General features: G+C 45.1%; 1 protein-coding gene across 1 annotated transcript in view; it reads right to left on the reverse strand.

Moving 5' to 3' along the window:
- Positions 1 to 14439: 14439 nt before the first annotated feature.
- Positions 14440 to 25817, reverse strand: part of SFMBT2 (Scm-like with four mbt domains 2) — a 166769-nt gene continuing 155391 nt past the window's right edge. Inside the window, exons 17-20 of the mRNA XM_004691230.2 lie at positions 22740 to 22906; positions 22123 to 22395; positions 21052 to 21180; positions 14440 to 15296 (exon numbers count right to left, since the gene is read on the reverse strand). Of these exons, the coding sequence (XP_004691287.1) occupies positions 15156 to 15296; positions 21052 to 21180; positions 22123 to 22395; positions 22740 to 22906 (710 nt within the window). The 3' untranslated portion in view covers positions 14440 to 15155. The remainder of the gene's footprint in view (positions 15297 to 21051; positions 21181 to 22122; positions 22396 to 22739; positions 22907 to 25817) is intronic.

The following is a 25817-nucleotide window of genomic DNA, read 5'->3' on the forward strand; positions in this document are numbered from 1 at the left end:
CATTCTCTCAGCAGTAAATAGAGGGAGAGGGCACATATTACCCACCTCTAATGACTTGCTGTGATGTTTCAATAGGATAATGCACATCTAGAACTCAGCTCATTTAATGAGAAAATATTAATTGAGTACCTACTGTTCTGGATCCTAAAGCTACAGGAGAAAAAGCAATCAAAATGACCTGCTTCGTGGAGTTTCTATTCTAGCCGGGGAAAGAGAAAATGAGTAAGATCGTAAGTATAACTCATAGCATGCTGTAGAGTGTACGAACTAGAAAAGGAAAATAAAAAGCAGAGAAGGTGAATCTGAAACATGCAGCAGTTAAAATTTGGATTGGGGCCCTCCCTGGTGGTGCAGCGGGTTAAAACACAGCACTGAGAAGCTAAAGCCACTTCCGCATGAGTTTGATTCCCACCTGCCCCGGAGGTGACCATATGGCGCGGCAGACCTCTCCTGACCCGCCCGCTGCTCCCCTCAGCAGTGTACTTCGTCGATCTGTCTGTTCTGCTCCCCGCTCTGTCTCTGGTGAAGCCTCTCACCCTCCACATCTCTGACCTGTACCCCAGTTCTGTATGCACAAATAAAATAAAATCTTTTAAAAAAAAATTTAGATTGGGCTACTACCCACCTAGAGGCTGACCCTAGTGCAGCAAGGGCCCATGGCAAACTTGAAGGATTATATTAGTATACTATTTTGTTCCACACCTCTGCAATTGCACAACATTTGGCCAGTACATTTGGAGAAAAGTTCTAGATGATAACTGGAGTTGTCACAGCCTGTTCTTATGATTAGATTTAACTGTCATTCATGTTAATTAATGAATGTGTCACTGGCTGCTGCCATTTCTCCTTCTTTATGTAGATCTGATAATTACATATCAATGTTCTTTCCTCAAATAAACATCATGCCTCTGGGCAGTCTGGCCACCAGAGAATGGAGTAAAGCATTGGATTTAACGTCTCTCATAAGGACCCATCCCCATAGCGTGACTGAAATTGTGTTACAGTTGTTGCACATCCTTTTGTTCTTCTGGGCTGCAATGGAGATAGAAATCTGTGTCTGCGCGAGGGACCCCTGCCCCAAAGCCTCTCCATGCACAGGTACATAGAAGATCACACTGTCAAGGTTTTCATTTGACTCTGAACAATTATATGTAAGCCTTCAACTTAGTAAGAACTAATTTTAGTGTGTTTTAACTACTGTCAAAATAGATCCAAATTTGACTGCCTTGAAAAAAGGTGATAAAAATATCTCAGAGTAAATGTCTCTCACATTTATTATCAGATGTGGTTCCCAGGTGGCTTTCTCCAAAGAAGGATTTTGCAAGCTTGAGTAAGGCTGCAGTCCTGCATTGGTGGCCAGGAATCTACCTGAGGACACTTTAACTGTCATCATCATTCAAATGTTTGAATTTCTGGGGCCCTCCCTGGTGGCATAGCAGGTTTAAGCACAGCACTATGAAGCTAAAGCCATTTCAGCACAAGTTCAATTCCCAGTCAGGGAAGTGACTCAGATGGTGTGACAGACCTCTCCTGACCCGCCTGCTTCTCCCCTCAGCAGTGTACATCAGTTAATACAGAGTGCTCCACACTCTGTCTCTGGTGAATACTCTTACCCCCCTGCACCTCTGGCCTACACCCCACTTCTGTACGTATAAATAAATAAATCTTTCTTTAAAAAAATGTTTGGGCCCTCCCTGATGGCACATCAGGTTAAAGCACGGCACTAAGAAGTTGAGGCCACTTCAACATGAGTTCCATCTCCTACTGCCCAGGGGGGGTGATCCACATGGCACGGCAGACATCTCCTGACCCGCCTGCTGCTCCCCTCAGCAGTGTACTTCGTTGATCTGCCCTTTCTGCTCCCCACTCTGTCTCTGGTGAAGCCTCTCACTGCCCCTGAGCCTCTGGCCTGTGCCCCAGTTCTGCATATGCAAATAAATAAATCTTTTAAAAAAAAGTTTGAATTTCTTACCATCATTTAACAATTTGGAAATTTCACTTCAACTTCTGTAATTCTGGTCCCCTTTGGAAAATAAAATCAACCCCTTTGGCAGGGTGTGTCCTTGCTGGTCCCCCACAGAGCCCTCAGGCCCACTGTTCTTTTGTGTTTCCAGTCACTCCTGGAAACCTTGCGTTTTCAGTCCCACATGAAGGTCAGTAACAAGGGTTGGCACCTTGTTCAGGGGACCTGAACATCAACACGAACAACATATCTTCCTTTCGGGTTGTGACCTGAACTCCCTTTCACACCATCAGCTTCGGTATTCCGTGATCCACCACTCCCCACTTCCAGATGGGTTTGACTCTTTCAAGATCTGCTGGCTCAGTGCTGTAGAGCGCTCTCCTGCACAGAGTTGCTGCTGGCTCAGTGACTTAGCACAGTACATCCTGCCTAGTAAGTATGAGGCTGTTTTATTAAATGAACTTGCTGTTTTCTTAAGTTTCTCCTAAGAAGAATTAGCTTCACGTGTGCCCAGTGGTTCATAAAGTTTCCATTTTAGTTCATTCCTGTGGGCTACTGGGACCACATAGATAGGTCCATTTACATATTAAGGGCGCCCTGCCTTCAAGTGGTCAGGCGATAGGAGGCAGGTAGTCAGTGTCTGTGTTTAGACGTGGCTAAGTAGTAGATGTAATCATTCACAACAACAGCAGGGAGTGGCTCCCTTGGCTCAGCTGTGGCAGGTTAAGCATAATTATTGTGTGATAAAAAGCAAGACAGATCCCCTCCGACATTTATACCACTCTAACTCCATGGCTCTCAGCCTCAGGGATTTATGACAAGAAGTCAGATGTCAGAGGTGACAATATGCAAATCAATTTTTTCAAACCATTTGCAGAAAACTGAGGTTTTACTAAGAGTTAAAGTATGCAGAAGAGACATTTAGAAATGTCAACTAGCTGAGCATTTTGGGAATTGTAACTTAAATGAGCCCCACGCCAATATGAATTTTCATATGGGCTAAAAATCTTATTTCTAAATAGCCTGACTAATGCGACATTAAGTTTCATTTTTGGTACATACTCTAAGACCACCTGTTCTTTGGATGAAAAAAAATTTTTAAAGATTTATTTATGCATACAGAACTGGGGTACAGACCAGAAGTGCAGGGGGAGTGATAGGATTCACCAGGGACAGAGTAGAGAGCAGAACAGGCAGATCGTTGAAGTACACTGCTGAGGGGAGCAGCGGGCGGGTCAGGAGAGGTCTGCCACGCCATGTGGTCACCTCCGGGGCAGGCGGGGATCGAACTCATGCGGAAGTAGTTTTTAGCTTCTTAGAGCTGTGTTTTAACCAGTTGTGAGACCAGTGAGGGCCTGGATGAAATTTTTTAAAGGTAATATTGGAGGGGCTAAGATTCAAGATAGCTCAGTAAATTTAAAATTGGAGACATTTCCTCTGATCTAAACATAGAACAATGACAAACGCAACAAGAAAATCAATAAGACAATGCTGAAACCCAAACTGAGATGAACATCTCACTGATCTGAAAAGATACAGAAACACAAAGTAGTGAGTGGGACTGAAGCCAAGGTTTGATTGGACTCTGGAGGGGACCTCAAGGATTATAACTGGAAACTCTGTCCTTATGGGGTAAAATGCTCCATGAGAGGAGGGGCAGGACAACACTCAGCTTGATTTAAAGGACAGAGATGGACCTTCTCCAGCTAGAAAACATGGCCAATTCTAGTAGCTTACGGAGGCAGGAGGGTGGAAATTGGAAGGTGCAAGAAGCACCCGCCAACTCGGTGCCCCAGCTTCATGGACCTTAAGCTCTCTTCCCCAGTTCTGCTTAGTGGAACGTGGGATGGGTAGAAGCATCTGAAAATCATCAATCAATAAACAGAAGAGGAAAAGGTACACCATTAAAAACAGAATATACTACTCAACTGATCTTACAAACAAAAATTCCATAACAATAATCGAATGTTAAGTAAAAAGGAGCAAAAAGTTGAGGATGAAAATTCTTTTTCACTGAGTTCACTAAAATTTCTGGAAGACTATTACCAAATAATAATCATTAGAGCTGCCAGCATAATTTTTAAAAAGTAAACAAAAATTACAAAATATATAGGGGATATATTTAACAAATATAGGTAAGACTATTATAAGGAAAGGTGTTATGCCTTTATTGAAAGACTTGTCAAGCACATAAATAATTACACTGTCTTCTGGACAGAAATACTCAATGGGATAAAATAAGCCAATTGTCTCAAATACTTCTATGAATTTACTGTAATTCTTATTAATATCTCAACAGAGTTTTCTATAGAATTCAACAAATAGCTTAAAATCATGATAAACAAAAGTTCAAGAACAGCCAACCTAACCTTGAATAGGAAGAATAAGATAGTGAGATTTTCCTTTCTAAGGATCAAGGGTTATTACAAAACTCTAATACTTAGTGTGGTTAATGGTATAGAGAGGAGACAATTCTACCAGTGAAACAGAATATAGAGTTAGACATGACCCACACATATAAGGAAACTTGAAACCTATGAAATGGCACATTAGTAAGAAAAGGATAAATTTCTGGGGAATTAGAATAGGGCAATTTCACTGTTTTGCTCTATCAAGAGAGAGAGCAGACAGAAGGGCAGGAAGGTCTGTATAGGTTATGAAAATCAATTCACCAAAGAAAGAACATAAGTGACCAATAAGCATATAAAAAGATGCTAACTTTACTAGTGATGGGAGATGCGTAAGTCAAAACTATTTTGAGTTACTATTGTGCAGCCATCCCCGACGGGGCAGGTTCATGGTTGATTCAGGAAGATGGAAAAGGAGCTCTTGGTGGATGTGACAGGCCGTTAATGCTGCACCAGTGGACCTGGCTCAGGGGCAGAGAACGGGCGGGGCCAGGGAGGCAGGGAAGCTGGGAAGCAGGCATCCTGCCAGAGCCCCACACGCTCTCTCTGGCCTTTCTTGTCTCTGTCTCTTGTCTCAGTCTCTCCTGGTTCTGGGTCCAGGCATCTGAATTTCTATCCGTGCACACCCACTTCTTGGTCCAGGTGCCCGCAGTCATGGGTATGCGTGCCCTGCCTCGTATTCCCAGGCACTTTTTGCACTAACACTGTATCATATGTGGGCAATGAAACTGGGAGGCAAGCAAGGTTGCAGGTGGAGGCTGGAAAGGCTGATGGCAGGAGGAGTAAAAGAGCCTGAGTACGGGCCTCCCTGGTGTTCTTGGGGGTTAAGTTGCAGCGCTGTTACTGCTGAGTTCGATCCCAGCCAGGGAGGTGACCCACATAGGGCACAGCAGACCTCTCCTGTCTTACCTGCTGCTCCCCTCAGCAGTGCATTTCAGTAGATCTGCCTACTCTGCTCCCCACTTTGTCTCTGGTAAATCCTCTCACCCCCTGCAACTCTGGCCTGTACCCCAGTTCTTGTATGCATAAATAAATTAGTGAATCTTAAAAAACAAAAACAAAACGGAGAAACTCCATTTTCCATTTACCACCATCCCACACTCATCAGACTGGTAATAATGACAGACCCCGCCAGACAGGGGTAAGGACATGGAGCAGGGCAACTCTCCATGCTCTTAGAAAAGTGCAAGCTGGGGCCACCACTTGGGATGCCACAGAGTATCCAGTAACATAGACAAAGGTGCAGATTCAGTATCCAGCAATTTCACTTTCAGAACCATCCCCGAGAGACATGGTACCATGTGTGCATGTGAAGAATTGTATGAAAGTGCTCAGGGCAGCAGTCTTCAAAATATCAGAATAACTGAGAACTTAAGCATCTACCACTAGGAGAATCATATTCCACTGAATTTATGTGCAGTGAAAATAAAGGCCCAAGAGATGTACATATTAATAAACATAAATCTCATAAACCTATATTGTACAAAAAGATCAAATTGCAACATGATGCAAATAGTATAACACTAAAATGTTGAAAATCCGCAAAACAGTAGTATGCATTATCGGAGATTCATACAAAGGTAGTAATTGTATAAGAGTCGTAATTAGGAATAGAAAACACCACAGTTAGAAACATGGTCACCCATGGGCACTAGAATCAGAGGCAGTCAAGGTTCATCCCTGTCTACATGATTTTATACAAATATAAATCTGAAGTGAAGACTGCAAATGGATATTTTTAGAAGTTGAGTGGATGGTACATAAACATTCATTATGTTGATTTATTTATGAATTTATTGAAATAGTTAAAGTAAAAATATTAGATGTACAGTTACTCCACTCCAGAGAGCATGATTATGGCAGTGAAAAAAATTTTAAACAGTACCAACAACTTGATGTTAATATTGTTATAAATATACATGGAAATACAATAAAGTGATAATTGGACATAGCAAGGTAGCAGGGCGATTTAATAGCTGCCCTTTGCTTTCTATGTTTTTTTTTCTAATGCACATATATTGATTTAATAACCAGAAAGAATATTTTTAATTTGCACAGCCAAGCTATGTATTAAAGTAATCCAAAAAAATTTCATGAGCGGTTCAATTACACAAGACTGGTAGGTTTCCCAGACTCCAGATGATAGCTGGATGGCACCAGAATATTTTGTCATTCTTATTTGCACATTGCATATGTGTGTATAATTAATTGCTGCCTCCTTTCTCAAGCTGGTTCCCTAGCAAAGAGATCTTGACAAGCTTACAAAGGGGCAACCCCAGGCTGAGGGAAGTTAGGCAAGGAGGGGAAGCCAAGTGGTGCTTTCAGAGCTGTCTAGGATCCATGAGAATGCAGTGTCGTTCAGACATGTGGGTCAACACTGGGCCACCATGTTGGGGAAATTCTAGCTGGAGACCATGGCAGAGGAATTTATCCGCTGGCTACCTCCTGTCTCTCACTGATCAAAGTTTGAACATGAACTCCCCAACACTCCCAGGCTGTCATCTGACGTGTACATTCTCCAGGCCGGTGCATCTAGGTCAAGAGGAACAAACACTTCAGTGCACCCAGCACAATGGACACTGGGTGCCTGGGTACTGGTGCTGGCCACTCTGGGGGCCTGGAGGGGCTAAGGGACGAGAGCCAGCCTGAGCTGGCTGGAGGAGGCCAAGACAGCAGGATTACTTGGAGCAGAAGGGGCAGCCACAGTGCTGAGCTACTCATTAGGAGGAGCAAGGCTGGGAGCAGAGGGCATCGAGCAGGTCCGGGGACATAGGATATAGCACCACCAACCTGTCCTGCCAGGTTGCCACAGTCACCACTCCGTGGTATCCAACTCTGCTCCCTGAGAGCAACATGCCCTCATTTTTTGCCCAAGACGAGAAGTACAATCCCATGTCCCTGCAAACGATATTCTAAAAAAGAGCAGGGAGTGGTAGCCAAGCCAAGCATTAAAACAGCCCTATTTCCAAGTTTTTGACTTCTTCCTCCATACCATGAAGATGTTCTGGAATTTCTAGCTTGTTTCCTGTAATCCAGCATCTGGAAACACCCCCAGGTAATCAGACTGGCCATCTTTACAATATTGAATCCCCAGCCATGAATTCCCCCAGAAATGGTATTAATATTCTGCACTACTTCCTCTAACACCCTTACTTACCCACACGAGTTCCCCTGCGGATTCTGCCAGTGTATATAAGTCATGTCCTATAATTTCTTGGGAGCATTGACTGTTCTTCCAAGATCAGGGATTTCATTTCATACCAGGCTATACTGAGACCAGTGAGGTTATCAGGGAAATGATGATGGGCAGGATAGTGAACAACAGGGTCGGGTAGAGTGGAGGGAGGGGCTGGAGGGAACACATCTTGCGAATAGCATCATTTTGCAAAGTATCTGCATCAGGTGAAGTTCAGGCAGAGTTGAGGCTTCTTCCTGGGACACAGTGCTTCTGCGTCCCGGGAGAGGCAAGGCTCTTGCTCTAACGTTCAAGACTCTTGCTCTAACCTCAAGGGCCCATCCTAGGTTTCGGATGGCCCATCAGGGCCCCGACTTTGCAGAAGGGATCCTGTTCAGGTTGCACGATTCTTATGTTCTTCAGTTCTGCCATCCCTATAATTATGTCGTTGGCGGAGTTTTTAGCCATCCTCCTCCTGAGGATGCAGGAGATAAGAATAGGTTTGGTAGCTGTGGCCCATGCACTCAAATGGACACACTGTTTTCTAAGCAAGCCACTTTCCTTTTTCAAAGCCACTGCTGCTCGACCCAGCTCCAAAGGCGAGGCTTTTATCAGAATGTTGTTGCTGGGATGTTTCCCTCTTTCTAAGAGCAGGAAGCATCCCATCTCAACATCCCACCAAGGTCTGTTCCTCAGTAACCTTCTGGCACCTGTGGCCACCTGAGACTTCAGAAAGGATAATTTGAGGCAAAGCTCACATGCTAATATTGTATTGCTAAAATACCTGCATGGCAGGAATGAAGGGAAGTAAAATTGAGTTGGGGAAGAAGAGAATTAAAAAAAAATTTTTTGTGGAAGGTGAGAGTTGGTGACTGCTTAAGCAAACAGGTGATCTGTACACCCCCTTTGGTGAGATCTTGCACCACTGCCCCAGGCTGGCCCTCTGGGACTTTCTCCACTCCACACTTTCCCAATCCTTCTGGCCCATTGCTCATCCAGAAAGGTACATCCTGCACCCCAGCATGTGCATGTGAGTTGGATCCAGAAATGGTGGGAGGGGCACCCCCGATTGGCCTGGACACCAAAAGCTCCCACTGAGCGGGCAGAGCCGCATCCCCAAGTTGCTCTGAGTGAGTGGTCCTGGCCAGGAGTACATGTGCCCACTGAATCTGGGATCTGATCACCTCCGCAGCTGCCTCACACAGGACCTCTCATTCTTCTATCCAAGAGGCTCGATTTTATTTTTTTTATTCCATTGCATTTATTTGTCTATTTAAGGGTATTTATTTAGCATGTAGTGTATATGCATAGCCCTGTGGTATGCACAGTGGGGAGTTCAAAGATGTATTAGCTTGTCCTTAAGCACCATGCAGTCTGGAGGGAAGATCCAAGGAAGGCTCAAGTGATTTAAGGCAACCCTGAGAGCTTAAGGATCTTTTTCTGGAAGCTATCATGCTTCTCCCTAAGTCTTCCCAGCCTAGTATTTTTTTCTTTTAACATCACTCTTCACTTTGTACATGTTATCATGTCAGTTGCAAACCCCAAGGACTTCCAACCACGTCACCTCTGTACCATCATCATGGTCCCACCGTTTTGATCTTGTTCCCCATTCCTCCCCCTGTAGAGTATCTCTGGCTTAGTCTGGTTTAGAGCTATTAGTTGGTGTTTGGGGCTCAATTTTATTAATGTCCTTACAGGAAAGGAAAACAGGCTTTGGCACTTAACCTAGTGAGTGGCAGAAGTGGCTGCACCCAGGACTAACAAATGCAGACTGTGCTCTGTGGGCAACGCTGTCTCTTCCTCGTCGCTCCACCAGGCACACTAGCTGCAGCACAGCGGCCACTCCAAAGATCAAAAACTTTAAGCAAAGATGGCAATACGTACTACCAAACAATTTGAAGTAGGGGTGATAGCACACCCATTCAGGCTCTCAAAGGAATTTTCTTCTACACACGGACACAACAAATGAGGCACTTTAAACAGGGTTATGTTTTGACACATGCTTGGGCGGACATCATAAAAACGCTTGAAATGATTCCCTAGCAGATCTCTGCAGCCCACCTATCATTGTGACATGTTGCCGTCTTACTGAGAAAATGTCTTTACAGGCCCTCCCTGGTGGCGCAGCGGGTTAAAGCACAGCACTAAGAAGCTAAAGCCATTTCAGCATGAGTTCGATCCCCACCCTGAGGTGACCCACATGGTGCCGCAGACCTCTTCTGACCTGCCTGTTGCTCCCCTCAGCAGTGTACTTCATAGATCTGCCTGTTCTGCTCCCCACTCTGTCTCTGGTGAATCCTCTCACCACCCCTGAGCCTCTGGCCTGTACCACAGTTCTGTGTGCATAAATAAATAAATCTTTAAAAACAAAACAAAAAAATCTTTACGTCACCCAGAGTCACGTGCGTGTAAATAGCATTCATGATGTGTCTTCTGACCTTCAGAAAGTTTGGGTGTTGTCCGACAGTCTTGGAATAAAAAAGTAACAGCACCCAATGCCAATGCAAGTGAGAAGGACCTTCTAAAAAACAGAAAGTCAAAAACAGCCTCCCTAGATTGGAGAATTAAAAACAGACTTTCACTGGCAAGTGGAGAGAGATTCCTTTTGTCTTGATTCAGTAGATTAAGAGGTCTGGAAACGTATTCAGCTTTATAATAGAGTCAGCCTTTAAATTTCTGTCATCAAAGATCGTCAAGCACAAATAGAAATTACGAGTGCACCAGGTAATCGTAGCATGACTGAAATGGTTGAAAATGAGAAGACTAAAGGTGATAGTGCAGGATATAGTATAATGTTTCGATAAAATAAATGCAAGTTCCTTAAGTAAAAAGTTGCAGAACCAGCAGGTGACTGAAAGATCACACAGGACTTTTAAGTATGACTATTGAAAACCTATAAACATGCTTTAGTGCATAGCAAAAATAGAGAATAAACAAAAGTAGAGCAAAATAACCCTAACTCAACCTACAATCTTTAATAACCTTCAACCCAAAGACACAAACACTACACAGAATTTATTTTTACTTTATTAACAATGTGGCTTACAATTTTTCAAGTAAAAAGGGTTTTATTTCGAATAAAAATTAAAATATAACTCTGATATAGATTTTCACTTATTTACATGAAGACATATATACAGAATACAATCTTACAGCAAACCAACAACATGCCCTTTGTCCTGCAACTCTGAAAAGTAAAAACATCAAAATTTCCCTTTTACACACTAAAACATACACGAGATGTGAGTCAAATTCAATACAAACGATTCAAACTGGAATGCACACAGTAAAAGGGCTGTGACTGACAACTGGAGACAGTTCAGTGCTTCTAGAGACCATGCTAGCTCCCAATCTGAACAGCAAATGAGATGACTATTTTTTCTGTCATTTTAAAATTTTTGTCTCTAATTTCCCATCATATGATGATCCTCAGCAAACAGTTGTCCCAGAACGTGACCTTTTCTTCAGAGCATCTCTTCGGCCCATACTGCACTTCTGTGCTGGGTTCTATGACGAGACCCACATCCACACATGTACCAAATCCCAGCTGTTCAAACAAAACCGGTATGATGGAAAAACTACAGCTCGGGAAGTTGTTTACTGCTTATCATCTCAACTAAAGGCCTTCTAACCACAACCAAGGCAGCAACATGTGTCAGCAATTACAGCTTTTAAATGACGTGGGTCAAAAATAGAATTTTATCACATCCTATTTTGGATATTGAAAAACCAACTCTAGTGACAAAAGCTAAGAGAATCAATCAACTTAAAAAAAACTCAACCACATTAAAGGTAGTAAAGCAGTTTCCAGAAAACTTTTGAACACAAAAGGGTAAATGAATGAGAATCATTAAATTGTAACTTGCCAAAATAGCTTTCCTTGCTATTCAGTTATTGCACCAAAGAGACGTGGGCAGTATGTATATCTCCAACGATTTTTTCCTTAAAAACTACACATACCTTAATTTACTATTTTCCCGTCAAATAATTGCACACTCGATCATAGCTTTCTAAAGACGGAAGAGAGTACTTGGAGCCTACATTCACCATCTTACCCAAGAAGCAACAATGAAACTCAAACCACAAAGATTTTATCACTACTGATTTTTGTTTTAGTTCTATATACAGAAATAAATATAAATGGGTGCTCTACAAAATAAGTATGAAAACCCCTCATGCTTCCAAAATGAAGGGGAACAACTCTTGGAAAGAGGTGTTTGGTATAAGGTAACAGGCAAATCAGACCTTGCCTGAGACAACAGTCAAAATTCTATGAGACAAATTAGAAAACTGAGACCCATCTTCAAAGGCTGATGAAAATCAACCTAGCAAGAATTGTGAGGGTCAGAGGTTAAAAGGTTAGAGTCATCTTAATGGAACAAATCAAAGCAAACACAGGAAATGATCTTTCAAATCCGATCAAGTAAAGCAAAGCAACCTACAGCTGTATAGCTCAAGCACTGTATGTGAATCACACTTTGATCAACTGAACCTGATTTGAAAAGTGACAGACAAGCTCTCCATGCTGTGGAATTCCAGCACGGTAAGGGATACTAAAGTTATTTTCTATGAAAATCAGAGATGTTCTGTAATACCAGTCGTACCTTGCTCTTTGTAGGTTTATGTTTTCGTGAACAGCACATTTTTCAAACACGGTCAAAAATGCAGTCAGGTAGGGGCTGAAATTAGCTCCACTTGCTGGAGGACATACTCGAGTCGAGTGATGGGCATCTGTTGTTAAGGATGAGTTGGCATTTCTGCTGCCCAAGTAACACAGACTGTACCGACGGCCAAGAGAGGAAAAACACATTTCTTGACCAATTCCAGGAGTTAATGAGTGACATGATACATGGTGGACTCAGGAACACGGAGACGAGGACTTTGGTCCCAGATATCATCAGAGAGAGACAAAGGAGAGGTCATAGTGTCCGGGATTGGATGGGGAGGAGACATCATCTGTTGGGGTGTTTGGAGCAAGAAATGCATGGTTTAGTGGGATATACCATGTACAATCCACTTTTCCTGCCATAAGAGACAAAGACACTGCGACACGTTCCTTGGAATTGGCCATATTTCTGAAATGGAAGCTGGTGAGGTGAATCGTATAGAGCAATGAAAACCACCTGCCAATTCTGTAGAACTTCCCCTGATGTGGAAAGTACTCCAGCATGGAAATACCCCCAAAATCCAAGTTCTGGAAAATGTTGCAACAGAGAGAAAAAGCCTATTCTTGATCCTAAAATGTTTCTTTGCTCTGAAGGCCCAGGAGATGGTACATGGACACTTTCAGGATGAGCACCCCAGGGTGCCAGAAACCATGTCCTCCTTGCCACGCACACACAGAGTGGAAGCCTGCTGTGAATGATCCCTCACCCAGAGCCCGAGCATCAGGGTGGTCTTGGCCTGGAGCCCCGTGGTGGCTGGGTCTTGCCTCGGGAGCCCCAAGGGAAGCCATCCTGCTCCAGGTGGGGGAGATATGCAGAAGCTCCCAGCTCCATGGTGGCCCTCTTCCTCCACGCTTCTACTAGAAAGGGCGAGAGAAGGTGGCGGTCCTCCAGCAAGTATAGCACTGTGTTGTAACTACCACATCCTTCATTCCCATTTCAAATGTAACAGAAATAGCTCAGCTTGAAAAGGCCACAGTGAAGGATCATAAATGAGTCAGTGTGGGAAAATGCCAAAGATCTTGAAATGGGTACCCTTTCCGATTGTTTGACAGAGTTTAACTGCACAAGACTTAGCATTTAAGGCCAAAAGCATGTGGCTGAGGCAGGCAGGGGTAGGAAACTGAAAGCAGGTCCGAACTTTAGAGTCGAAGAAAGACATTTCGAACTGCAAGTCAAGCCTGTGTCACGTGGACACGGCCACCCCGATAGGACACGGAGCTTCCATCCCAGAACCCCGGCAAAATCATTTGCCAAATGTTTAAAAGGGACTGCAGGAATCAGCTACAGGGGAGATGAACATGGCTCAGCTGCAAATTACCTGCTTCCATTTTCATCTGAAACAGCAACAGCATGTTCACAAAGGTTAGCATCTGCAATCAGACTTTTCAACTCTGACAGATAATCTCACACCTTAAAATGTAACAGAAAAATGAGCAGTGTATGAGCCCAGTACACAATATTCCTGGAGTGGTTGAGAGTCTAATCAAAGCAAAGATCAAGGCGATTATGGTAGAAAAGTAACAGAAGGGTGAGCAGCCTCTGCTGCCCTCGTCCATTCTGGAGCAATCTGAAGAGTCCGTTTCCTTGCATAAGTTTAAAAAGGCGTTTGGGCAACAACCACGGCAGGAGAGTGGCTTGGGTTTGAGTGAGAGCATGGACTCACACACGAGCACTTCCAGTGAGTGGCTGCTGCAGAAAACCAGCCAATCCCCAGCGCCACAGCTCTCCAGAAAGGACTAACTGACTTCATGATATCCAACTTCAAGAAATGTCACCCAAACCAGAGTGAGCTAAAGGAATCACACACTCAAAGCTGTGGCCAAACACTTCAGCTCCGTTTACTTTTCTTTGTTCGGCTATGCTGGACTCTTGCCTGCCAGCCTGAGATGGGTGGGCATGAGGGGATGTGTGTTTACAAGCCTCAATCCTGAGTGTTCCAACCTGTTGCTTCACAGGAATGAGGCCCAGAGTGGCTCAAAGTCACTGACTTAGGCATCAGGCACACCAGGATAAAAGCAGTCATGTCAGCCCCAGCGTGGGTCACACTGCTTACTGGCAACATGCAGGCTCACCTACATAGTTGAGGGGTGTTCGGGTTGAGCTGAACCAAGGGGGTGCTCTTCAAAGGAGGTCACCCCAGGAGCTCTGCCACAGTGATCCTTCGACAGGGATGTAGCTGGCTTCTAAAAAGCTCCCCTCAAATCTCTTCCTGCTCTGACTCTCCAAAATTAAGCTTTTCTTCCATTACACAATTCAGCAAATAGCACACCTCTCCACACCTCTTTCGAGGTGTCCGTCACTCAAGGAAAACTGTCTCATGACAGTGGTCCACCTCCCACTACCCTCCCCATACTTCTGAAAAGGCACCTCTGACAGAAGAGGCAGGTCCAGCCACCTTTGGATAATTACATCCTATAGCATTGCCTACAATTGTGTTTGCGAATGAAATGCCACCAAGATAAAATGGCAGCAGCCACCACAGTCACTGGGTGTGGGTGTGAAAGAAGCATCAATCAGCTTGCCTGAGAGTGATCACCACAAAACTACTGCTATGTGTCCTCCGTGGTCCCCTCCGCAAAGACAATGGCATCTTAGCTTTCAAAAGGAAATGCAAGCCTGGGTTTAGGAGACTGTTCAAAGGCAGCGGTCTGCTCTGGTCTGGGAGGAAGGTGAGCTGTGGCGGTACAAAGATGTGCTTCCATATCCCATCATGATATTTTATTTTGTTCTCCAGAAGTCACTGCTGGGGACGCAGGTGTGCTTTCAAAACATGGAGTACAAATGGGCTGGTGGGTGACGGAGGTCCTTTACGCATTTCACTTTTCCACAATACTTGGTGTAGGTATCATCTCCCGTATCCCAGAAAAAGAAAGGCTGCAGTCCTGAACCTCCCCAAGACACTGCTTCAACCAGGGACCGGGCCACCCGCCAAGGAGGGCGTGTCAGTTGGCATACTGGGCATAGAAAGCCACTTTGACCCTCTCGATCTGATGGCATAACTTGATGGCGGGCCCCAGCTTCAGCTCCATGCACTCTTGCACCGTTGGGAGAGTCAGCAACAGGAGTGCTTGGCCATCGATGTCCTGTGGGGAAATAAAGTCAGGTTAGAGAAGAGACAGTGTCATCAGGGCAAGGAAAACACAGTTACTCAGGCTCTTTTTTGCTTCCCACTACCAGGCTCTACAGCTGCCACCTCCAGCTTTGTTTTCCTCCCAGGCTGCATTACCCACATGTGATATCATGTTAGTGAATAAAGCACTGGAGAGTATAAGCGTTGGGCATGCACACCCAGGACTGTGCACACGTGGGCAGAGAAGATGGAGAGAAAGGGGTGTGCGTTTAGGGCAATGTTGGCCTCACGCCTAAAATCAGGAGGTGGTGGAGAAGACAGAGAGACACCAGAGAAGTTTGAGAGGGAGTGCAGAGATGTGAGGGGTGGGACAATCGCCTCCCTGCCCACTGTGCACCTGGGCCCTTGCTTCAGCATTAAAGGGTCTATTCTTTTCCACCTGCCTGAACCAACTGTGAAGCCCTCAGCCTGGGATGGTTGCACGACACCAAGCCTTCCTCCCAGGGCCCAGAGCATGAAGGGCCACTGGCTGCCTGACTTTGAAGAGCACTGGCAGAGAAACCAATGTGGCTTTATGACTGTGCAATCTTTGATTAACAAAATGTTTCTGATAAGAAAATCTTGGCTTCTCTGATGTCTCTCTCTTTCTCTCCCCCACTCCTGCCAAGGTCTGACATTTCACCATCAGAATGGTGAGAAGATGCTAAAGAGCTGAGCCAGCTGCACAGCACAGCTCCCCATAAAGGAAAACACATGCATTTATCCATACACGAGAACACACACACACACATCCCTACATCAACACACAGACATCACCCAAATGAGTGTGATCTCTATATAGGCCTGCTTCCTGCTTCACTGCTTTGTCTTAGCTCTTCTGCATCTATACATGGGGGCTCACACAGTGAACATAACTCTAAAACAACATTAAATGCTTTTGCTGCAGGAAAAAGGGTTCAGTGTCTAACCCCAAAACTTCAAGACCACCCCATTGGCCATCTTTTCTTGCTGCCTATAATAATCAGGCTTATTCAAGTGGGTACTGATGGCTGGGATACTAAATTTAGCTGCAACCCCCCCTCCCTATTCACCAGTTTTCAAATCGCAGAGGAAATATCTGAGGCCTCATAATAACCAAGATACTTTTCAGGTACTGGGAAGGATCAGTGGGTGAAGGAGAGTATAAGCTGAACACAGCACACCAGAATTTCTGCCAGTCGTTGAGGTAGTTCAGCCTGGGCTGCCATAAGCCACAGTAACTTAAGCCCTGTAACTGTCTGCAAGCATACTATCTGAGAAAATATCAAGTAACATCACATAGGTATTTTCTTAAACCTAAAGGGTTGTTAGTTTAGTAAAATCCCAAAATGGGCATAAGTGTGGGCCTCGAGAGGATTGATAATATTAATAAACACAATGTATCATATGATCAACTTTAAAAGGCACTTTTCCCAAATAAACACAGCAGCAATAAAAATTAAGCATTAACTAAAAATTATCGATGCAAGAGCAATTTATTATGTTTTAATTATGCTTGACCACTCGGTATGCTCCATGCAACTATAAGCCATGTCTCCAGCAAGGCTTGGCAAGACCTTGTCAAATCATCAAGCAAACACATTTGTCTTGAATACACACTGAAAACAGGAGATAAACTAATAAAACGGATTCCACAACATGTTTTCATAAAGGCTATTTGGGAGTTTCAACAAAACTTTCGCAAAAAAGCATCCTGTTCTGTACATCCTCACTAAGCCCTGAGTTCATTGCATCACATCCCAAGAAAGAACGCACAGGCAGGCCTCCAAAGCCAGCAGGGTTTGGGAAAGTCACACAGTTACATGGCAAACCTCTGAGGGCCCCAGGAGCCCCAGGCTGGCATTCTCTGGCCTCTATCAGATCAGTCTCCTCTTGCCCCCTCCTCAGCCCTCCCTCTTTCTGCTCAGTCGGCAGCAATGGTAAAAGAGTTGGCTCACAAGGGACCTTGGTTTTGAAGTCATGGCTGGGGGGGCAGATGGATCAAGGTTGGGGGCAGTCTATGCTCTGTGGCGTGGCTCTCAGGTATGAGCAACCTGAAGTGGATGGAATCGAGTCCATGTCTTTGAACTTCACCTCTTAAGAAGGGGTTGGATGTGGGATTCACAGTGGCTCAGGTCGAAGCCCTTTATCTGCAACTACAGAACTGAGGAGGAACAGAGCAGCTGGATGAGATGAACACTAAGAGGCTGGGGATTAGATTAAAGCTAAACCACTGGATTAGTTAGAGAGAACTTTCATCATGCTTTTTATCTGGGAAGAACTGACCAATAACTAAAGTGGGGGGAGGGGCTGTCAGTGAGCAAACTAAGGGTTCTCAACTCATCTACCATCTTCTCTCCAGATGTTATCATTTTGCAGCCTAGAGTCTGCCAAGAATAAAGCCACACCTCTGATTTCCACACCCCCAGGGCTCTTTCTGTCTGAAAAGCTCTAGGTTTAGCAGCCTGATCATCAACAGTCGGTGATGAGTATGAACAGTGGCAGAGCTCAGTGACAAGACAAGGGTCGCAGGACATGCACCTCCTGATTCTCGTTTATGCTGCAGGTGGCATGTAACCCTCAGCCACACTCCTTGTTCCACATCAGGGCGGGAGGGCAAGATGGGAGCAGAGCAGCAAAATGAGGCCAGTGACAGACACACGAGGAGTAGGGAACCCCACCAACAGCTGCTCAGAGGTAGCTTTGGTTGGGGGAAAATTACTTATTTCATTGATTATGTAGTTACAGATCTCACAGCTAATACAAGTTTTATAAATATGCTCCTATGTAATTCAGTTCTGCTGGCAAGATGCTTTTGTGAAACAGAACTGCAGTAAGTGGACTGCTTATCTTTAAGAAATGAAATGTAACATGAAAAATATGCTTAGCGTCATGGCAAAATGAAATTAATTTTGATGTAGAAATCAGATTAGGACTTGTAGTTCCTTAACAGGAATTCTCAGGCCTACAAAGGTAGAGGTGGAAGAGTCTAAATGGAAATGGAAACTAAACTTGTAAACGATGTTGAAGTTTTTTTTTTTTTTATCAAAAGTAAATCACTAATTTGAGTAGTCTGTTTATTGTATGGATCTGTTCATAAATGGTAAATAAGGGGCCCTCCCTGGTGGCATAATGGGTTAAAACACAGCACTATGAAGCTCTCCGCAGCCACTGTAGTACCAGTTTGATCCCCCGCCAGGGAGTGACCCACATGGCGCAGCAGACCTCTCCTGACCTGCCTGCTGCTCCCCTCAGCAGTGTATTTCAACAATCTGCCTGTTCTGCTCCCCACCCTGTCTCTGGTGGATCCTCTCACCCTCCATACCTCTGGCCTGTACCCCAGTTCTTGTATGCATAAATAAATCAATCTTTTTTAAAAATTGTGAATAAGTAGGAATTTTATTTAGCTCTTTGTGGACTTTTTGTTCGTTATAATGTGCATATCTGCAGCATGAAATTACAGAGTACAGATTTTTAAAGCAGTTGCCATACTATTTCAGAATTAAAAGGCATGTGTTCCAGTAATGAAGAGTTTATAATTTTTATAAATGCTCCTGGTGTTACAATAGTCTCTGAATTCATAACATCCAGAAGAATGAGCGCATGGAGTGATTATCAGTGCAAGCCCCACGATCTCTCTCACAGGAAGTGAGTAACACCATGGGCTCCTTCTAGCTCATCTAAGAGCTCACGTGACACCTGCAGTGACCTGCTGGAGGCCTCCCAACTCAGGACTGTGGCAAGTGGGCATACAGATGCTAGAACAAATTAGTAAAAATTAGTAATTCAAGGTCTGATTGAACAGTAAAGGACTCAAGTGCTTGTGCACTCCTGAGCCCAGTGGGGAACGCGCTTTATTACAACAGGTAAAATGGTCTAATGTGAAATTTAAAATTAAGTGGGAATAAGGCCATTTTCAATTAAAGTCTACCTATTTTCTTCTCTATGTGAGAAATAAATAGGTGTGTAGGACCCAGCTTTTTTTTTTTAAGATTTATTTATTTATGCATACAGAACTGGGGTACAGGCCAGATGGGCAGGAGTGGTGAGAGGATTCACCAGGGACAGAGTGGGGAGCAGAACAGGCAGATCAACGAAGTACACTGCTGAGGGGAGCAGCGGGCAGGTAAGGAGAGGTCTGCCACGCCATGTGGATCAACCTCCGGGGCAGTCAGGGATCGAACTCATGCTACAGTGGCTTTAGCTTCTTAATGCTTGCTTTAACCTGCTGCACCACCAGAGAGGGCCAGGACCCAGCTTTTAACTGATGTGAGAAGGGCAGCTGAAGGTAGGGGAAGCGGACATTGCTCTACCCAGAAGTGGGGCCATGCAAAGAACACTCACTTCTTAGAAATCTGAGTGTGGGAAGGTAAGAGGATTTCTAGCTACTGTTATAAATTGAGCTTAGAAGCACAATTAAGGGAAAAAATATAAATAGTAGTTTAGCCTTTTCCCCCCAAATCAGCTTTGGTTTCACTTTCTTACTATTGCTAGAAACTTATAATTGGTATCAGCTCATGACTGCTGACTTCTCAGCGTTCACACAATCATGAGCTTCTGCAGCCAGCTGGAATCTAGGTGGGAAAAACTCTTGTCCTTTCATTGGTATAATCTCAAAAAAAAAAAAAAAAAAAAACTGAATAAACACAGCTTACATTTGTTATATGGGACATAGTATATTTTAACAACAGAAGGTCTTGAAAAATAGGTATTTACATTGTGAGACAATGCAAGGAATTTCAACAAATTAAGCAAACACCAGCAGCCAGAATCATAGGCTCAAACTTGCATTTTTAAATTCAAGACCAGTAAGAAATCTGTTTGCAAGGTGGACTGTGTTTACAGAGGGGAATTGTGTTTTCATATTAACTTAAAGGAAAATGAAAATAAAAGTTCCTCTTTCTTACAGCATATCAGAACATGTCTAACATTTAGTTAATTATAATCTGGTTCATTAAAAATTCCTCAAGGCATAATTTATATCAGTTGTGCTCACATCTATCTACTCCTTACTGAGTACCTCACACACCAAAGGTTTTAAAATATTTTAGAAAGAAAGTACAAAAATTGAGCTGAAAGTAGCATGAAATAAAACACAATTGGACCAAGGCCTTCCACTTCTTTAAGACAAGATGTTATACTTTTCCCTATTCCTAGTTTGTGGATACTAAAAGGTCTGGATGTTATAAAATAGACACAAAAAGGACTGATAAATGGAGAGAAGGCTAGGAACTTAAGGACCCAGCCTATGACATGAGGTCTTTGGGTATTTTTGGTTTGCTCCTTACTGACAAGGCTTATTGCTAAAAGAAGCTGGCAACCATGACATACTAATGATATGGACAAAAAGATGTTTAAGGAAAGTCTACTCTCCCCAGTCAAAGGACCTGGAAATCCACTGCAGGACATGGGCCCTCTCCCTGTATTCCAGCAATGGCCAGCAGAGGCCATTGACTTCAAGCCTGGCAGATGGCATCAGGCCCTCAACCCCCATATAAGGGGTAAATCTGAGAAGACGAAGAAGAGAGGTGAGACCTCCACCTGCTAGCAAAGACCCTCCCAGGAAGTTCAACGGGAACTGCTTAGGGAGCCAGCACACAACAACCCTGCCCCCCAATGCAGCAGGAAGGAAGAAGGAAGTGACTTTCCTCTAGTCTGTGCCGAGCCACAATAAGCCAGCTAAAGCAGAGGGTACCAGAGACCCAGGCCCCATAACATAAAATAGCCAACAGGTAACAGAATCTGCTTACCTGTTCCTGAAATATTTTGGCCAAGGGGGCACAGTCTGTCAGTTTAATGAACCTCACCACGTCGGTCACTGTCCACTCCAAAGGGTTGCTGTCCAGAATGAGTCTCTCCTCTTCCTCTTGCTTTATTTCCTGCAGAGGGAAGGAAACAGGAGGTCACGCTGTCATGGAGTTGTGCAGGACCCTTTCTAAACCCTAGGCCTGAGCCTCCCTGTGGTCTCTCACCTTCAAGCTCTAGAACTTTCTTAGCAACTAAGAGGATCATGACTTTGCCTGCAGTCACTCTTGCAGCTCACATACAAGAAAGCTAGGTCTGCTTCTCTTCCTCTCTTTTTTCTGTTTAAAGATTTATTTATTTATACATACAGAATTGGAGTGCAGGGCTGAGTTCAGGGGCAGGGAGAGGCTTCACCAGATATAGGGTGGGGAGTGAGCAGGCAGACTGACGAAGCACACTGCTGAGGGGAGCAGCGGCAGATCAGGAGAGGTCTGCCACACCATGTGGGTCACCTCCGGGGTCAGGGATTGAACTCGCACTGAAGCGGCTGCAACCAGCTTGCACCCTAACCTGCTGTGCCATCAAGGAGGGGCAGACCTGCTTTTTAGTGGCACATGTCTGAACAGTAGGAGTGATCAGGGACACACACAAATGCAGAATGGGCCGGTGTCGTCTCAGCACCCCCAATTTAATTTTGTGACACCACACTGATGATCTTTCAGCTGATCATATGCTGCTGGAAATTTAGGGGAGACCCAAGTGACATTTAATAGGACACATCACAGAAGTAGCCTATGAAGAGCCCAGGAAGACATAATCTGTTTTCCTGACAAGAATTTGTGACTTTTAAGCCTTCCGGACAAAGAGGTGCTTTTCTTCTCCCAGAGCCCTTTCTCATGCTGACCCACTAAGCCCTTGGTCCGTGACTCAAGATCCAAGCTGCGGTATTAGTTTTAATATTTAAACAAGGGTCCTCAAATTGAGGCCCCACCCCAGCTCTAATGGATCTTCTTTTTAAACATACTCTGCGTGCAGGCCACACCAGACAAGCCAGCTCCCATGCGCTCAGGCTGTACCTCAGCTGTGTCGTGGCCGGCCACCGGCCCCTTGTCGCCCTTGTCACCACCCTGGGCACTGGTGGGGGGCTGTGTTTTGCGCCCCCTGCGCACCCTCTCCAGGGGCGGCCGGCGCTCTGGCTCTGAGCTGCTTCGTAGTGTGACGGCTCTGCGTGGCCGGGCGGAGGGGACCTCAGCAGAGGAGGTGTCTGTCTGGTCATCCCGGAGCTCGGAGCCAGTCTCTTCACTGCCAGTGTCCTCCTCCATGGCATCGGCGTCCTCTTCTTCACTTTCCTAGAAGAAGGGAAAGTGCTGAGCGAGGCAGACAGCAGGGGCCTTTGGAAGCATGGGGGCACCTACAGCTTAGTGGCAGGCTAGGTATGAAGCCTGCCTCCTTTCCTGACCGGGGAGGCCTGCACAAACCACCTTCCGAGTTTGTCCACACAGACCTCTGACAGGCTAGACAACGGCCCTTCCTAGCTGGAGCAGCTGCGTGCTAAATTGTCTTCCGCACACAAGGAGGGGGGTGTTACTGGTGTGTCATGTTTCTAACCATTAGCATCAAAGCTGGGCCTAACCACCAGCCAGGGCCCTGCATCCCAGGTGAATAGTAGAAGGTGCTTTTGGGTAGCACTTACCTCCCCAGAGCCCGCTGCAAAGTCCACAGTAGAAGACCGCCGCTTCTTCTGAACAAAAATGGATTTCCGCCGTTTCCTCCGTCTGGCTGGCTTAGGGTGTCCGCTCTCTATGTTGCTTTCCCCAATTGGGGGTTTGATGATCTTCTTTCTCTTCCCATAATAATAGGCTACAAAGGGAGAGAAGATGAAAACTTTTGTTAAAAGATTATCCACATAGAGGAAGAGAGCAGAGAGACAAGAGGAAGAGGATGAGATGAAAATCAGAAGAGAGAGAGAGAGAGAGAGAGAGAGAGAGATCATTCTTCTACTTGGAATTAAAAAAATTTGACATCTCACAGATATCTCAGAAAATAATTTAAAAAATTTGACATCTCACAGATATCTCAGAAAATAATTCCAAGTTACAGCTCCACTGAGAGCAAACACTGTCCAATATTATGGACAGACCTGAACTGTGTTCCCTCCCACCCCCAAATCCAAGGGTTTAAGCTGAAATCCCCAACATGACTGTATTTGGAAGTGGGGCTTTTAGGGGGCCAAGTAAGGTTCCAGGTGGTCAGGACTGGTGTCTCTGTAAGCAGAAGAGGACTCCCCGATGTTCCAGCACAAAGGGACAGCCGTGTGAGGCAGACACAGTGAGAGGACGGTTGCCTAGAGGTCAAGGAGACCCCCATCTGGCTGAGCACCTCGGTCTTGCACTTTTAACTTTCAGAAATTCAAGAAATAAGTGCCTATGTCCAGTCTGTGGTGTTTTATTTTGGCAGCCGAAACTGACTAACACAGAGAATGAGTCAAATATACCTACAGTTCTTATAGGACTTTGTCTCTGCACCCCTTTCCTGCCCCACTACTGCAAACAGTGGGAGCAGTTACCTCCCATGGGGGGGCTCTGTCAGCGGCTCCCAAGTCTGACTCCTGGAGAGGAAGGAGGCAACAAGCACGAGGAACACCCACTCAGGAGAGCCCCAGTTTTTGCTGCTGGGCACACGGGCCAAAACAGTGGAATAACTCCTCCATTCTGCTGTGTGTCTTACCTACTGCACAAGTATATACTTCATTCCTTTTGATTCAGTAGAGACTTTCACTGCTCCTGAATTTGCTAGTTAGAAAATGACCAACTTGTAATAAACTGATTTTATAAAATGAATGTATAATCAACAAATTAAAACCACCATGAAAGAACCAGTTTTCAATTATGATGATGCTCAAGACAGCTTAATCATTAACCAAGGCCTCAATGCCTTGTACGTGACTCCTGCTATAGCAGAAAATGAGCAAATGGAGCACAGGACCAGCACCGTGGCTGGAGGAGGCCAAAAGACAGTCAGCAACATGCACTGCAACAAGGTGTGAGCAGCTGCCCCCACCCTGCGATGGGGCATGGCGCCCACTGTCCAGATGGGGAGTCCACAGGCCTCTGCACCTAGCCTCCTTATAGGCAAAATGAAACCAAAGTACTAAGCAGTGCAGTTTGCATTGAGGAGAAATTCTGATAGCTCTCGCCTGATTTTGGTCCATGAGGATGAAAGTTTGAAAAACTTTTGAGAAACCTAATAACTGCAACCATATAAGCCACAGAAGCTACACCAGCTGTCACAGTATCTGCAGATTCTCGCCAACTCCTGAGGCGGGAAAGTGCTAACAGAACTTGAAGCAATACACCATCTGCACACCTGGGGGGACCACACCCCCAGGTAGCACTGTGCTGCGGCACATGATCTCTGGTGCCAAGGAAGAAGCACTGTTCATGCCCAAAGGCCCAAGAGGTATTCAGGTCTGGCACTGTCTGGTTGTTTTAGGGGCACGATGCTAGAAATCAGAGCTGGTTTTACCAAAGGCAGCCAAAGGTGAGGCACGTTCCTTGCGCCTTCGAAAGAGCCAGGGCACCACAGCCTTTGCTTCCACCCACTCCAGCCCTGCAGTTTACTCAGTAGCAAAACATGACTGCAAGGGTCCTCAGGCTTTCCAAGTCTTAGAAAACCAGACCAGAAAAACCTTCATGTTCATGTCAATTGTGTCTGAGTTGTAACGACATGCCTCTCCCCCTCTCCTCCCCACATCCTAAAGGTACCAAGTTCATTCAAGTCCTTTCTGAGGCGGGGGCAGCTACATCTTACTGAACAGCCTGCTCTGGTGAAAGGTGATGTGATGGGGAAATGAGTTCTTCACATTTTGTCAAATGTGCCAACAAACCCAGTTCCTCAACAAGGGACCTTGTTAAGCAGAGTGAAATAGGGTTCATTGTAACAGAGATGGCCACTGACTTCAAACAGGGGCCAACCAGAAAACAGATTTTTTTTAATGTATCTAAAACAGAAGGAAATTCACACTCTCGGGGTCCAAGTCTTTCAGATCCCTGGTTCTCACAGATACACTGAAAAATTCCAACTAGTGGAGACTCAGAGACCCTAGCAGCTGCCTGGACATTGACAGCAGAGAAAGCTGGCAGTGACTATGACCTGGAAGTCAGTTCTTGGTTTAGAGCTATCCAAGGGGAATCACAGAAAGAGCAGAAGGCAGGGATCAGAGAGAGCATTCTCAGAGTTGGAGATACCTGAAGAGGAGGTATCTGGAGGGGCTAAGGTGCCTGGAGGTGAAAATCAGAATATAATGGGGCCTCCCTGGTGGCACAGTGGGTTAAGTCTTAGCACTGTGAAGCTCTGCAAAGCCACTGCAGCATGAGTTTGATCGTTGGCCAGGGAGCTGACCACGGGGCACAGCTGTCTTGCCTGCTGCTCCCCTCAGCAGTGTGTTTCAGTACATCTGCCTGTTCTGCCCCCCACTCTGTCTCTGGGGAATCTTCTCAATGTCCCCTACCCCGCCCCCGCCACTTTTGGACTACACCCCAGCTCTTGTATGTGTAAATAAAAATAAATATTAAGAAAAATCAGAATAAAGGAAGGACTTCTCCCTTCTTGAGAGAAGCCAACATGAGGAAGCAGAGGTCTGCACACGAGATGGGAACAAAGAAGGAAGTGCTAAGGAGCGGGAAGGGTCCCTACAGGGAAGACATCAGAGCTCAGGGAGTGGGTGAACCCCCAGGTGAATGCACCCCTATGTTTACTGCTGTTCTACTTA

This window comes from Condylura cristata, unplaced genomic scaffold (genome assembly GCF_000260355.1).
Source record: "Condylura cristata isolate star-nosed mole 26May11 unplaced genomic scaffold, ConCri1.0 scaffold00030, whole genome shotgun sequence".
Lineage (NCBI taxonomy): Eukaryota > Metazoa > Chordata > Mammalia > Eulipotyphla > Talpidae > Condylura > Condylura cristata.